General features: G+C 48.1%; 1 protein-coding gene across 1 annotated transcript; it reads right to left on the bottom strand.

The window, feature by feature from the left end:
- Positions 1 to 12,540: 12,540 nt before the first annotated feature.
- On the bottom strand, positions 12,541 to 14,382 carry LOC146756755 (uncharacterized). Its single transcript, XM_085524161.1, has one exon. The coding sequence runs from the start codon at positions 14,380 to 14,382 to the stop codon at positions 12,544 to 12,546; it is 1,839 nt and encodes a 612-aa protein (XP_085380287.1). The 3' UTR covers positions 12,541 to 12,543.
- Positions 14,383 to 16,001: the final 1,619 nt, after the last annotated feature.

The following is a 16,001-nucleotide window of genomic DNA, read 5'->3' as shown; positions in this document are numbered from 1 at the left end:
CTGTTTGCCTCCAGAAGAGTGCTCAGGACTGTTTATGAGCGGAAGATCTGGCCCGGGACTAAATAGCTCCAGCTTGGTGTGGGAAATCTGGGTAATGAAGCCATCGTGCCCTGTGAAAAACAGGATGCGGATGGGTATCCCTGCTCCCTCTTATCTGCTGGCAAGGCTCAGAAGATGGGAACAAAGGAATTTCTGCTAAGATCCCAGAGCCAGAAGCTTCCATTCCAAGGAGTGCTGACTCAACTACTTTGGATTCGAGCTGTCACTCCAAAGAGAGCTGACTTGACCACTTTGGACATATAAATAAGTTGGTGCTACCATTGGAAATTGTCATCGTGGTCACCATTAACAGAACAACGCCTGACGACCCACCACGACTGAAGACCAATGACTGAACTACAAACCTCGATGGATCCATGGTGGTGAATATCTCCCTCTTGCTTCCTACAGAGACTCCTTGCTTCTATTTCATATTTTTACTGCATTCCCTTCCCCATCACCCTACACCATAATAGCGTCCGTCCTCCCCTTCCCCATCTCCCTGATAAAGTCTTGTAATAAATTGGTCGGACCAATGTTTGAACCGTTGTTTCTTAATCCCGCACCAGGTATACGTATATCAAAGAACCTTGCCTCCCTCCTACAAACTGGGCTGAGACAATGGCTCTTCTTACCTTACAGGCCAGGAAGGTGGAACCAGCAACTCGAGCACAGCTGCGGTGTGGGGCTGGGGGTTGGAAGGGGTCCCTGTGCTCCTTGTGCTCCTTGTGGTGCTGCACCAGGGCTGGGCTGGGACTCTGCAGGGAGCTGAGGGTTGGGATGTGAACGTGGCCCTATGGGACACCATCTCTTCTTCTTCACACAGGAAGTAACCAAACCGTCTGAGTGCTGTGCTTCAGCCTGCAAGGGGCCAACTGGCCACACGAGCATTTGGGGTCGGTGATGAACACAGCCCCATCCCCTCTACCTCTCACATCTCCCTCTGCTTCCTATGCTGTTATGCTTTTCCTGTGCTGCTTCTTGTGAAATAAAGTGTTGGGCTGTTCTGTGCTCAGCCTGCCTGCATTCTGCTCTGTGCCGTGCTTGGTTTTGGGGTGGATGAGGGGACCTCCCCTCATCCCTCCTCCCCCCACCCCACACTCTTTGCCCATTGCTCCATTTCACACTGCTGCTCTCCTCCTCCCCTTTGCACTCCCTGTGCTATCTGCAACACTTTGGCATGAAGACATGACTGGAAAGTTCATCCAGTATTGGGCTGAGCTGTGCTTCCCCCCCATAACCCACAGTGCTGCCACAGCCACATTCTGAGGGCAGACACCCAGCTTCCATAACCAACCATGCACTGAGGCTGAGCTGCCCACACCCCACATCCCAACCTGCTCCTCTACAAAACATCTCCGCTTTATTCCATACAAATCCCAGAGCATCCCACTCTTCCCATCCTGCAGCGGGGAGCGGAGACAGCCACAGCTCCCCATGTCCCATCGCATCCCACTCCAGCTGCCCTGTGGTCCTCAGTGCTGCAGCAGCCGGCTGTAGGATCCACAGCGGGTCCTCAGTTCGGTGGGTGTCCCCATCTCAGCCATGGTGTAATGCTCTGGCACCACAACATGGTCTGCCTTCTCCAGCATCCGGGGTTGATGGCTGATGAGCAGCATTGACTGGTCCCCCCTGTTGGGCATTGGGTAGGTTTGTGGCGTGGCATTAAGCTGGTACATTCGGTGTTACACACTGTGTGTGAGTCCCGTCTGATCCCATGTGCGGAGGCACGGTACTTTCACACAGCAGCCTTGATTTGTCGCCGGATCGGGAGACGACAGCCTTCATGTTAGAAATGTGGACAAATGCTTCTGTTGTCTGAACCGTCTCTTGGCCCTCAGCACAATGGTGCGCTGCCTTTCCAACCCTTCACAGCACTGCTAGGTGCCAAGTGCTGTGCTTTAAGTCTGTTGTACGATGAGTGGCAGCAGAGACTTTCCAAGTGAAATGCTTCATGCTGTAGATAAACAACAACAACAAATACAGCTGGGTTAATGTGGTCGTCTTCCTGTGGCATATTAGTTGAAGCAAAAAAAATCCCCATCCCTTCTTGCTGGTGCTCTTGGCCACCCCCAGGAAGGGCTGAAAAGCTCTTCCAGGTCCTTTCCTTTCAGCCTTTGCTGCAGAGGGTCCCCACAGATTCCATTCCAAGATCTCCCTAAGCCTCCCTGTTTCCTACAGCTGTAGGCACTGATCCTAAAACAGCTGGGCTCTGTTTCCAGCCTGTGGGACCCCAAGAGTTCCTCACACCATCTTCTGCAAAGCCAGAGCTGCCCACAGTCCCCCACAACCACTCTTCCCACTACATACGTCAGGGTGCAGATGCAGCGCGCTGAGTCCCGGATGTTTCACACTTTGATGTACAACGTGGACACGGTGAACTCCAACCCCGTGTGGCTGCAGTACTTGATGGAAACGACATTATTTGGGTGACCCTTGAGGGAAGCAATTTCCTGACCCGTCACCAAGTTCCACATCTTACAGCTCCGGTCTGTAGGAAGAAGAACATGCCTGAGAGAGTTGGGCTGGGGAGTTCATCCGTGGCGTGGAGGCACCGACTCCTTCCCAAGCGCTGCCTCCCACCACCCACAGCTCCTCTCCAGGGCAATGGAGCCAGCCTGCTCCAGCACCTGGACATCAGAAGGCAGGGACAGGGGAGCAGCCCAGAAGGAGCCATCCCTGCCATGCACCCCAATTCCCCACGCCAGCCTGGGGAGATCTATGAGAATAGCGCATAAAAAGCCAGCAGCCCCCACACCTGTTCTGTCCAACCTATACCTTTTTAGGCAGTGAAAAGCAGTTCATCGGTGGCATCCAGGCAGAGCACAGGCTTGGTGTGTCCTTCTGCCACAGAGACACAATGCAGTGGGGCTGTCCGGGCATTCTTGGTGCCACCCACTGGATTAATGATGCCCCCTGCATGGGAAAGAAAGAAGGTGGGGTAGGTATGTGGAAAGGCACAGCACTGTAAGGTCCTACAGGCATGGGAAAGCACGAGCTGCCTCACCCCCAAGCATCTTCCACTTCCTGGTAGGGCAATGGGCCCCTCCATCTGAACTCAGGCATATCTGAGCAATCATCTTCATGGAAATTTTGGCATCTCCCCACTGGCAGCCCCTGCCTAACGGCTCTGCCCAGGTGACACAGACTGTGAGACGTGATGCTCACGGCCTCTGCTCTGAGCCAGGAAACTCAGCTCATTGGACCCCAGCTCAGTTGAGGACAAACTGCAATTTCTCCATGTGAAGCTCTGCCAGGAACGTTTCATTAGACCTATTTCATGGCAGTTCCTTCAAGCTGCCAGCCAGCCTGTGGTTGGCAAAGTTTGGAAACGGAGCTGTACTCCTTTTAAAACCAAAAGGATGACAGGGGGCAGCACTGGCATTTGCACCCAGCACCCTGTCCCCGATGCTGGCTCAGAGGATCCATCCTCACCAAACGTTCTTCCAAGGGACGCCCTGCAGGCACCTCATCCCTCCGGCCACAGCATCTGCCAATCACTTCCACATCAGAGTGTTCAGAACACTGAGGTCCAGCAGCCCCACTGCTGCAGTCCTGAGCTATGTGGACACCAGCAGCTCTTTCCTGCTGGCATTCCAAGCGCCGCCTGGGGCTCTGAGCTATGCTAAATCTTTTTCTATGAGTAGGCAAAACAAGGCAGGAGGCTGGAGAAGGGCAGGCCCAGGGCTGCATGAGGTCTGCATTAGTCAGGAGGGTGAAGGTAAGCTCATTAATTCGGGTTTCGAAGTCACACGCGTGCGATCTCCTTCTCAATTAGCAGCTTTGCTCACACATTCAGCAGCTCTCCTCTGACCCCTAGTGTTGCTACTGGTCTCGAAGTGACACCGAGACCAAAGGGAAATCCCGGCTCCCCAGGGTGAGATGCGATCAGAGCAAACAGCTCAAGGTGACAAAGCACACACGCGCCTGGAGCCGTGTATCCAGTGGTTGCTGAGAGCAGAGCACCCATCAGCACCAGAGGTGCTCCTAAAGGGCAATGAGAAGGTTGTCCTTGCACTGGGACAAACTCAGGAGCACATTCACCCCGAGGCTGAGCTCTGCACAGCAGTGACTTGGCTTCTGGGGCAGAGAACTCTGCTCACACAGGACCCAGCACTGCAGAGATATAGCCAAGAGTGGGGAACGCCTGCACGTATTTCCCTGGAAGATGCTTGCAAGAAAAACACACTGACAGTGCCCAGTGTTGCTCACCCCAGCATTACAGTCCTGCTGGAGAGCCAGGGATGGGACAGGACATGCTGACAAGAAATGACACAGAGTGTGTGATGAGGACCTCAATCTGCTTATTATGTGGATAATGCGGAGAGGTCTGGCTGACAGAGCTTCTCACTGTGTGAGTTGGTCAGCATTAGAGAAAGCCAGCATGGAGTTCTGTGAGCTTTTGCAGGGGACGAAGAGGCGCAGAAGCTGCTACCCACCCTTGGTGCTCTTAGAAAGTTAACTGAGAGAATTGGAAGGGAGACCATCAGCTGACCAAATGGACACCAATAGGTCAGGTCCTGATCAGACCCGACGGAGGGCCATGGCTCCCAGACCCTATGCCACTCCTTGTCAAGGGCAGGAAACACGTCTGTGTCGGGACCCCAAGTGGGCCCTGCTGGCTGCCGGCACGTTGGGTTAAGCCGGCACCAAATGACGAGCCATCCTGTGCACCGTGAGGATCCGAACATCTCAGCACCAGTTTTGGTCAACAACTCCTTGGTTAATGTCTCCAGTGCAGCCAGTGATTTGACGTCAGCACTGGGCAGCGGCTGCTGGTAACGGCACATGAGACAGCGTTGCTCCCAATGTGCCTGAAGGTCCGAACTGGGAATCCAGCCTTCATGCCGGACTGATAGTTCGTGAGCGGGGGAGACCTTGTTCCTGGATAGTCCCCCAGTGGTGGACATTCAGAACGATTCTGCACAGCCAATATGTTTTTGTCTTCTTATTTGGTTATGGAGTGTGACATTATAATGCACACTGGACAGAACTGGATTGCCATGAAGATTCTGTACAATAGTGTTACATTGAACTTGGAGAAGTTGTAACTCCATTGTGTACTGTGCTGTTATCTTGAACTTGAATGCACCGTTCTCTACAAGTTGACTAAGTGTTGCCATACAGCATTTCACAATTTTTAGGCAGATTGCTGTTGTGTGCTTTCAGGTTTGTAGTCACTGCAGCTGCATCTCTTTGGTATGTTATTATGACAGTTTCATTGTTTTTCGCATATGTTTAATGATTGATTCATTTGCGGAATAGCCTTAAATGTGCAAATCACCTTTGGGGTAACGGGGAGTATGCAGGGGAACCTTTACAGGGGCTGCAGATAATAAAGAGGGGGGAGATGTTGGGTATTGGGCAGGTGGTGCCTGCATGCACCAGCAGTGGAGTCATGGAGGTCATGGGTATCTGATAGGGGTGGTCACCTGTACCACTATATAGGGTTTGTGGCGCGGCATTAAACTGGTACTTTCAGTGTTATACACTGTGTGTTCTGGTTAGCATTTGGGCTGCTGTGCTAACAGATGTGTCTGGGGTTATCTTGTTTTAAAATGGATGGGCTCGTAAGGAGCAGAGGGATGTGAGGTATTTCTAGTCCGCTTCATGCTCCCGATTCCAGAACCCTTCCAATTGTGAGGAAACAGAAGTGCTGAGCTGTGTGCGTGTTCCATGGTGCAGAGTCCAGTGACAGTTGGTGCCCGGCGTCTGTGCAGGGCAGCACCGAGGTTGTTAGAAGCATAGGAATCTGCCAGAGAGGAATCTGATGTTAAGGTACTAAAGGTAAAAGGCAGCATTTCTATCAATACTGGAGGAGGGTAGGAAACTTTGTCCTTAAGTGCTGTTTTTGTTCCCTTTGTCATGCAGTCAATCCAGCAACTAACTTGAGAACTCGACTTCTCCTCTCTTTAGTTTAGATTTGGGGAAATTCCCTGGGAAAAAAAAAAAAAAAAAATTCCTCGAAAATTCACTAGTGTCTGTGTGAGTAAAAGGTTCCAACCTTTATTGACTATCGGAAATGCTTAGCACAGAAAAGTGCAGCACTTTAATGAAAGAGTTCCGAATCACTTGAATTTGATCTTCTGTCTGGCCTGGTTGCAGGTTTTACTGCATTTGATACCTTAAAAAAAAAAAAAAAAACAACAACAAAACAAACCTAAAATACCAAAATATTTGATTTTTACATCAGAAAAGAAAAAAAAACAACAACCCAAGCCCTTGTTGTGGCTGAGCAGAACGTGCTGCAGCTCCATGCAGTGCTGAGTTACCGTATTCAGGCACATGTGTGTGGATTTGAGTATTGATACGCACTGGCATGCTTTTGCTGTACAGGTAACAATGACAGGGGAAGGTTTTAGTGTTTTCTTCATAGGTGAAGAAACCTTGAAGACCAGAAATTCCAACTTACAGAATTTGACATTGGCAAAGTGAGGAGGAAAATTCTTCCTAACCTGTTATAATTAATTAATTCACGGATTCAGTGTTGGTTCGGCCTACAGGAGAAGTGAACTGCAAGGCTTGGAAGATCGCTGTCTTTGCTGAGGTTGTCCAGGTGGGTGAGCTTGAAGACCTGCAGCGGTCAGACAAATGTGTTGGGGTTACTCACTGCTGTCACTCGTGGTGTTGAAGGAGGGGCTCCATTGGAGGGCTTGCAGCCGTGCAGCCCAGGGGCTCCGTGCTGAGTCAGGGTGATGTTACTAGAGTTTGACCAGTGTTGAGGAGGGCAATGTTTTGAAACAACTGCTCCTGAGAGACTGATTGAATGAAGAGAAGAAAGCTGGGAAGATGATAGATAGGAGCACAGCTCAACTTTGTGTGCTTCTGATATTTCAGTTTTTTCTTGCATGCTCAGCTTCTTTTTGCTCCTGTGGCCTTTGCCTTGCAGGTTGTTTTCCTGAATTTAAGCTTTTACTGGGTGAATGTTGTGTAGGGGGGGATTTCCTTGTTCACCCAGTAGCCAGTTGGATGGGCAACTGGTGACTCAACATTTATCTGTGTGGGTTTTCAGCCTTGCCTGCCATCTTTGTGCAGTGGTTGTAAGGTTAGGATCTGTTGGAAGTAACCGCGGGAGACAAGTCTCATACTATCATGGTCAACAAGCCTCGTTTATTAGGTGTTACAGCATCTTATTTATACAATCAGTAATAAGTTCATGCATATTGCAAAAGTTAAGCTCAGGATTGGTGAATTAGACATTACTTCATCTGACCTTTGTGGTTAGTCTTATAGATACTTTTTCTTTGCAGCTTTGTCTACACCTTGCTACACATCTTGCTTTTCCCTTAGGCCGTCCTTGCTTCTAGATACATATTTCATCTTTAGCTACATACCCTGTCTTTTCACATACTGATTTCCCCACAGCTGCTTAGCTCGTGACCGTCCCTAGGATAAACCGTCTTTGTCTTTAATCACATTCATTCTTTTACAATTTAACTAGAGGAATCTCTTCATGTCCTTTCTCATGAAGCCATTCTGCATAAACACTCTCCACATTTCCCCCGTTTTCTTTTTGGACGACCAAGGATACATTGTATTTTGAGTCAACCATTCTCATTAGTGCATTTTGCAAGCATTTAAAGAGGCAAGGAACTATTAATATGATAGCTATCAGTACCAGACCGATTGTAATCAAATGCTGTAGTAGAGAAGTAAGCCAGGGGCCTAAACCTAAACTTCTAAGCCAGTCATCAAGACCAAAACCAGATTGCACCTGCAAACGGTTAGTTAATGCGTGCAGCGTTTGTATCTGTTTATGTATAGACACGGAGTGGTCTGATAAGTTCATACAACACATGCCTTCGAACTCCTCACATCCGTGCCCCTGTGCTAGTAATAGAAAATCAATTGCTGCTCTATTCTGGAGTGTAGCATGCCTTACTGAATCCACATCCATCAGTAGTTGAGATAATGCCTCTGAGGTGGCATTCGTTTGTTTTGCTAGCCAGCAGCCTAAACCATTTAGCATGGCTAATGCTTTAGCAGCGGCAACATTAGCTGACAAAATAGAGGCAAATATTCTTCCTGTTGTAGACCAAAATTGTACCTTATCCTTACAGTCTGGGGTAAAGGCATGAGTCACCCTTTTCACTCTAGAATGCTGTCTGTGAATTTGGAGGATCATAGAAGTATTTGGAGTAAGCAGTGTTAAACGACCTAATGTGCATGGTCCTCCTATTATCTTAGAGGGGACTCCTGCCCAAGCCCGATCCCCACATATCAGAAACACTCCATAGGGCAATGTTATAGGGCTGTTAGATGAAACAGATATACTGGCGCTTGTATAGTTACACCATGCTGATTGATTTCTATATACAAGCAGGCTAGAATTTACACTTCTTGGTTTGATTTTTGATCTGTCAGGCCCAATTCGATAACTGCCGGTCCAATTAAAATATATGCACCAATCGGCTTTTACTGATCCCAAAATTTCTAATTCTTGTGGTTCTAGAGGGGCTACAGGAAAGTGTGGTATATATGCATCCCAATGGTCTGCGTAGCCCTTTGTACCTTTTGATTGGCAAGGCAGAACACCTTCTGGACATGGAGGAGTGTCCAAAGGTATGCCTACCAAGCAGGTAGAAAAAGGATTGCCAGGAGATGATAATGCTAAACATATGGCATCTTGACCCGTCTTGTTGGCTAACGTAACCCAGACGTTTTCCTTAGGCTGCGGAGGGGCCCAAAATGCACCACAGCATTGCAGCCAGACCAGAACTCCTAGGGCTGTTAGGCCCCAAGAGCTCTGACTGTACCGCCGCATTGATAGCTTATGACGCAAGACCTCCTAGCAGCTCGAGCTCTCTGAGCGAATCTCTTAAGCACCCAGCAAATACGGGTCACTGATATAGCATCTGGCGATTGATCTTCCTGCGATTCTGACTCTAGCGGTTGGTCTTCTGCACACCAGGTTTTATCACACTCTCTGCACCACAGAAAGTGTTGGTTAATGTAAAAGACTGATTGGTGGTACCAACCCAATTTTCCACAACCACCACAAAGAAGCAACGCTTGAGCCTGATGCTCACGCACACCACATCCCCAACACCTGTAATATCTATTAGATGGAATCAGTCCTCGTATGTTATCCAACGCATGTATCAGTTCCATATATGGACCATAGAAATTTTGAGTCACTGTTGACTGAACATGCCGAATGAAGGTCTGGAGTGGCTCCTCAATCAGCTGGAGACACTCTTCCAACTTTTCTGCAGTCACCGATCTGTAGTCAGTCATCCAGGTTCACTGTGCTCTCCGGGATGCGATGGCGTCACCGGCTTGGTCCAACGAGCAGGAATCCACTCAGAACCTGTAGGGGTTGAAACACAAAGGTAGCCTCGCCCTAAATAAAGCACTCTTGCAGGGCCTTTCCATTCCCCAGTTTTCAAGCATCTATACCTAACCCACATTTCTTCTTCAAGGTGCTTCTCTGATTCTGGGCTCTGTAACTTATGTTTTTCGGCTGCAGGACAATCTGAGGATCCTATTATGCATAAATGATTCAATACAAACAGTGCCTTAGCAAGCCTTTCCTGCATGTCCTGAATTTCTGAGAATTTCTTGAGATAAGTTTTCAAGGTGCTATTTGCTCGTTCAACTATTGCCTGCCCTTGTGGATTGTGTGGAATGCCAGTAATATGTTTAACACCCCATTGTTGTAGAAAACGTTGAACCTTTTGACCTATGTAGGCAGGACCATTATCTGTTTTTAACTGTTTGCATACTCCCATGACTGCAAAACATGCTGTGAGGTGTCGGGTTACATGGATGCCCCTTTCCCCAGCCTGAGCTGTTGCCCAGATAAAATTGCTGTAGGTGTCAATGGTGACATGCACATATTTTAACCTTCCCAGACTGGGTTCATGGGTAACATCCATTTGCCATATTTCATTGACTGATAAACCTCTAGGATTAACTCCAATTCCCAGACCCATTCCATTGTTGTGATTTGCACAGACTGGGCAGCTTCTGACAATGGCAGAAGCATCTGTTTGAGAGATCTGAAATTGCCTCTGCAGTCCTCTGGCATTCTGATGGAAGGTAGCATGAGCTTCCCTTGCCAGAGTAAATTGTGACATTGGTACTGCAACTGATACCAGCCGATCTGCCCTCTGATTGCCTTCTCCTAAACCCGTGCTTAATTTATGACTCCTGATATGGATAATGGAGTAAGGCTCTGTTCTGTTCCTGAGGGCTCGCTTGAGTTGTAAAAATAACTCATATAATCGCTTGTTCTGAACCTCCTTAACAATTGCATCCTCAATTCTTGAGGCCACCCCTACTACATAGAGAGAATCTGAAACCACATTCAAAGGCTCAGTGATATTAGAAACAGCCCACACTACAGCAAGAAGTTCTAGTGTTTGTAAACTGTCTTCAGGGACCGCCTCCAGTGTGTGTTGCTGCCAAATTCCCTTCTTTTGCCAAACAATAGCTGCTTTGCGTGTCTTTTTCCCAGCGTCAGTGTAAACAGTTACAGCTTCCGAGATGGGTTTGTCCCTTCGCAAAGGCACGCCAATCCAGCTCCATTCACCGATCCATTGCAATGCTCGTGGAACAAGTGGACCTGTTTCTATTTTAGCTCCCAAGGCTAAAAGCGCTTCAGCTAGATCTGGCGAATTCAGCAAATACCAGTCTAGCGTTGCTTTTTCCATGGGAAGATAAACTGTCTGTGGTTCCAGACCGCTAATTTCCAATATACGCATGCGGCCTTTTTTGACCACTGCTGCTAGATTTTCAATTTTTGTGGTTATTGTTTTCCGTTTTTGAAGAGGTGGCGAAATCCACTCCAGGACCCTTTCCCCCGTTTTCTTTTTATGCTGAGTAACTGCACCAAGGAGATGCATATCGCTGCTCCAAATGGTAAGAGTCAATGGTACTGTGGGGTCCATGCGGGAAACGAACCCTTTGGTAATACAGTCTGAAATTTTTTGTAGCACCTCCTTTTGTTCTGGTATAAGAGTCACTGGGGTGCAAGGGTCCGTGCCTTTCAGCAGGGGCAGCAGTTTTTCTAGCAGCACATTTGGGAGACCTACTATTGGTTTTAGCCATTGTAAGTCTCCAAGGAGTTTTTGTGCATCATTAAGGGTAGAAATGTCTGTAGCAATGGTTAATTTTTGCGGTTTCACCTGCTTATTGGTGATTTGCCATCCCAGATATTTCCAGGGCGTGGATTTCTGTACCTTTTCAGGAGCTATAACTAAAGAGGAGGTTGCCAGCACTGCTTTGATATGTTCAATCTGAGAGTCTGTGAATGGATCCTTTTGAGCCAGAAGAATATCATCCATATAGTGATAAATAATAGTGTCCGGCATTTCTCGGCGTAACGGTTGCAGTGCTGCGTCGACATACAGCTGGCAAATAGTTGGGGAGTTACGCATTCCTTGTGGTAACACTGTCCATTCAAATCGCTTGTCGGGTTCTCCCCTATTTATCGCTGGCAGAGTAAAAGCAAAACGTTTTGTATCCTGGGGGTGTAAGGCAATTGTAAAGAAACAGTCTTTCAGGTCGATGATGAGGATGGGCCAATTCTCGGGAATCATAGAAGGGTTGGGTAATCCGGGTTGTAGCGCCCCCATGGGCTCCATCTGGTCGTTGACAGCCCTTAGGTCGTGCAATAGACGATATTTTCCAGATTTCTTTTTGATTACGAATATCGGAGTATTCCAAGGGCTAGTAGACAGTTTCAAATGCCCCTGGGCAAACTGCTCCTGCACAAGTTGATGTGCTTGCTGAAGACTTTCCCTTTTTAGTGGCCACTGCTTAACCATGACTGGAGTTTCTGTAGTCCATGTAAGTGGTAGTGGGAAAGTCCAAGCAATGGCCATTATACTAAAGGGTGTTCATTGGTAAGAACAAGACCCAGTTGAGCCAGCACGTCCCTGCCGATAAGGCAGGATACCATAGGTGGAAGTAGTGTAAGTGAAAAAATTGCTGTGGCTCTCCTGCCATCTATTTCCACTGTGAGCATGGGGGTTCGGCTTGCCAGTGTCATTCCTCCGACCCCTGACACTGTGGTAGTTGAAGATTGAAGCGGCCAGTCAGACGGCCACTCCCCTGGGGTGATAATTGATGTATCCGCTCCTGTATCCAAAAGTCCTGTCAGAGTAATACTCTGATCACGGTAGTGCAGAGTGCACGATTTTTTCGGGCGCGTTGATAAATCAAGAGTAAGCAAAGTTAATTTCCCAGTTGAGCCAAATGCTCCCTGTTTTCTTGGCTCTTGTTTAAGGGGAGTCAGTCCTTTTGCTAACTGCGGCAGCGGCACTAATTGAGCTAGACGCTGCCCTTTAAGTATTTTTACAGGCGGGTAAGGGGTGTGTACCATGATCATAATTTCCCCTTGGTAGTCCGCATCTATTACTCCAGGTAAAACAAACAGTCCCATCATGCTGACAGACGATCTACCCAATAACAGTCCTCCTACTGCTTGTCCATTAATCATGACAGGGCCAAATAGTCCAGTAGGAATCCGATAGGGCTGATTAGTCAAAATAGTAACATTTACTGAGGCTGCCAAGTCCAAGCCGAGGCTCCCGCTGGTGGCAGGTTGGGGTTGTTGCTGTTGGGGGTTGCCGATACTGCAGCTGCTACTTGTGTCCGAGCGCGGCTGCTGCTCGCGCTGCTTTTCGAGTTTCCCGACCTGTTATAGCAGGCAGCAGCGTTGTGAGTGTTGGATCGACATTTGCTGCACCAAATCCCAGTGGCTTGGCAATCGCGACGAAAATGTCCAGTTTTTCCACAACGGAAACATTTCATACGGAGGCTGTTCTGCGAGCGTGGGTTTGTAGCGACTGCAGCTTGGAGGGGTGCAAGGGCTGCTAGAACCTGAGTATGTGAGGATTTTGATTGCTCCTGAAATGCTTTTGCCTGCTCCTGCAACCCCTCACTAATTTTCTGCAAAGCACTCACTAAGAATGCCTGGGTTCCAGTTGGAACCGAAGCAGCCTTTTCTAACAACTCAGGGATCGACCAATCTCCGGGCAATGTATTGACCAGGGATCGGGTTGAGGAATTACCATTTTGAAGCACACATTGTTTAATCAAAGCCCCTTGCATATATTCCGGAACACTAGCCTTCTTAATGGCATCCACAACTTTATCTATGAAATTACCTAGCGGCTCCTCACGTCCCTGTTTTATTCCCATGTAAATGGGCGTTCCTCCCGGAGCTTTTATACTATCCATAGCTTTCCTGGCTAAATTCATAGTTTCTCGCAAAACTTCAGGGTCAGAAATCGCCTGAGCCTCTATTCGAGTCCATGCCCCAAGACCCAACAATTGTTCCATTGTTACACCTGCTAAGGGGTCTCCTGGTCCTCTCTGAACTGCTGCAGACGCCACAGCTAACTGATGCCAATGAGCATTAAACAATATTAACTGATGAGGAGTATAAATCAATTTCGTGATACTTCTAATATCTGCTGGGAGAAGGATATGTGCACTAAAAAGATAATCTAGCATTTGCCTGGCCGGTTCACTAGTCACTCCATATGACCCTACAGTAGCTCGCAACTGTGATAACATCTTCCAGTCTAGAGATTGAATCTCAGCCTGAACTCCTCCCTGCGGCAAGGGAGCATAAACAACAGGAAATGCAAGATTCTCAGTCGCTGCCTGTACTAATTCATTATCACCATCCTCTATTCCGCGCCTTGCCAGCATAGACCACAACTTGCGCCTTTCCCTTGCAACAGTCCCCACAAAATCAGACCCAGCTCCAGAGATCGGACCCGACCCGCGCAGAACTGACAGCTCCGGAGCTACCGAAAGCTCAGAGCAGCCGGACGGCTGCGGCTGCGGCACAGACGGTGCCGAGACAGGGAGCGGCGCCGAGTCGGCTCCGGACGGCGGAGCTCCGGACAGCGAAGGGGGGGGGCTAGAGGAGACCTCTGCGGGCTCCGTTGCTAGGTCAGCCTGCACTTCGCGAGGGGGTGCAGAGGGCACTGCGGCTGCAGACGGCAGAGTAACGGAAGAAAAAACAGGGGGGTTTGGAACGCTAGTGCCCCATGGCAGCCCATAATCTTGATTCTGTTTTTGCGCAGCTTGAGCTTCCTGAGCTGCCCTTTTTTCCGCCTGACTCATCAACAACTCATTATGCACTGCTTTCCACAACTTACTTATCTTTTTTGCCGACTTATCATCATCTAAAACTAACTCCCACAACTTATCCCCATACCGCCGCCACTCCTCTAATGTATGCACTAAGTGGGGGTTTGCAAAAAAGCCATATGAGACCGCGTGGCTCAATAAAGCAGGGAGATCCTTTTCTAAGTCTATACCCTTAAACTGTCTCCGCCTAAGAAAAGCGGAAAATAAATCATATGCTGCTTGCCTGTCCATTTTTACTCACGTCGGTACCGTTGCAGCCCTCCAGGCTTCGGCAGCACGTGTCGGTCGAGCCCACCTGTCGTGGTCGCTCGAGACGCGGAGCTCCAATTTTAGCTCTTTTCGTCGTCCGTCGGGCTGTGAAATCCGGACCCGAACCCAACGCAGTTCTTCACCCGTGGCGCCCTTTTTTCCTTATCACGTCGGGGTCACCATTTGTTGGAAGTAACCGCGGGAGACAAGTCTCATACTATCATGGTCAACAAGCCTCGTTTATTAGGTGTTACAGCATCTTATTTATACAATCAGTAATAAGTTCATGCATATTGCAAAAGTTAAGCTCAGGATTGGTGAATTAGACATTACTTCATCTGACCTTTGTGGTTAGTCTTATAGATACTTTTTCTTTGCAGCTTTGTCTACACCTTGCTACACATCTTGCTTTTCCCTTAGGCCGTCCTTGCTTCTAGATACATATTTCATCTTTAGCTACATACCCTGTCTTTTCACATACTGATTTCCCCACAGCTGCTTAGCTCGTGACCGTCCCTAGGATAAACCGTCTTTGTCTTTAATCACATTCATTCTTTTACAATTTAACTAGAGGAATCTCTTCATGTCCTTTCTCATGAAGCCATTCTGCATAAACACTCTCCACAAGGATCAAAGTTTTAAATTGATCCTTTTCTTCCTGTAGCTACGCTGCCAAGTCCACCAGAGTCTGCAGGTGACGATCTGAGGGCAGCTCAGATAACAGTGCAGCAGAGCAAGCTTTCCCTGCAGTCCGATCCCTCTCCACAGTCGATGGAAGTGATGGAAGTGGAAAACTCAGAGAATGTCCCAAGCCCGACACATCCTCCCGTTGTCATCAATTCTGCAGATGATGACAAAGTTGATGGTGAGTGTGGTTGATTTCCCGGTTCTCTAGTACTCTATTCACTTAGGCTGCTTCTATGGGTTTACCAGGTAAGTGTAGCTGTTTAAATAAAGAACCCATCTGTAGTCACTTACATTTGTACTTAAGAATATTAACTGTGGGCTGAAGTGTCATTGTATGAGCTACATAAATGTGGGAAATCTGATTGAATTCCTACCGCGTAACTGAAGAGGCTGATTTTTTCTTTCCTTGTACAGACCAGCTTTCTAAGGAGGGAGAAGAAACAAAAACACCTGTCCAGCAACCAGCTGAAGAAAACCATCATGGATTGCAGATAATTTCCACTACAAAATCTGATGCTGATACAAAACAAGGTATTCCAGGATTAATCAGAAGCACTTGCCAATTAACTCCAAAGCAATTCATTGTACAAACACAACAGAACATAGGGTTGCTGAATGGAATCAGCTATTTCCATGATCTTGTTCCTACCTTGTAACTTCATGTGCCTTTCAGATTAGGAAGGTAAACTCCTTTGTTTACATCATTAGAGCAAGACGAGGCCACAGCATGGAGTTTAAGTGCCTGTATGTGCATCTTTCCAACCAGTGGTGAAAGCCACATTTGCTGAGAGAGGAATCTAATGTCATGTGGATGGGATAAAGTAAGGGATAAAGCCTACTTTTAATATCCAGAAGGATGAAAGGAGGGCAGCAGACAGACATCAGGTCCATGGTGCTCTTAGCTATGGGGAGAG

Source organism: Coturnix japonica, chromosome 26 (assembly GCF_054131305.1).
Source record: "Coturnix japonica strain WE chromosome 26, WE-NBRP24, whole genome shotgun sequence".
NCBI lineage: Eukaryota > Metazoa > Chordata > Aves > Galliformes > Phasianidae > Coturnix > Coturnix japonica.
This window is presented reverse-complemented; position numbering and strand designations above follow the sequence as displayed.

Bases quoted from the DNA above. Each gene is read 5' to 3' on its own strand.
- LOC146756755 (XM_085524161.1), bottom strand. From the start codon at position 14,382: ATGGACAGGCAAGCAGCATATGATTTATTTTCCGCTTTTCTTAGGCGG.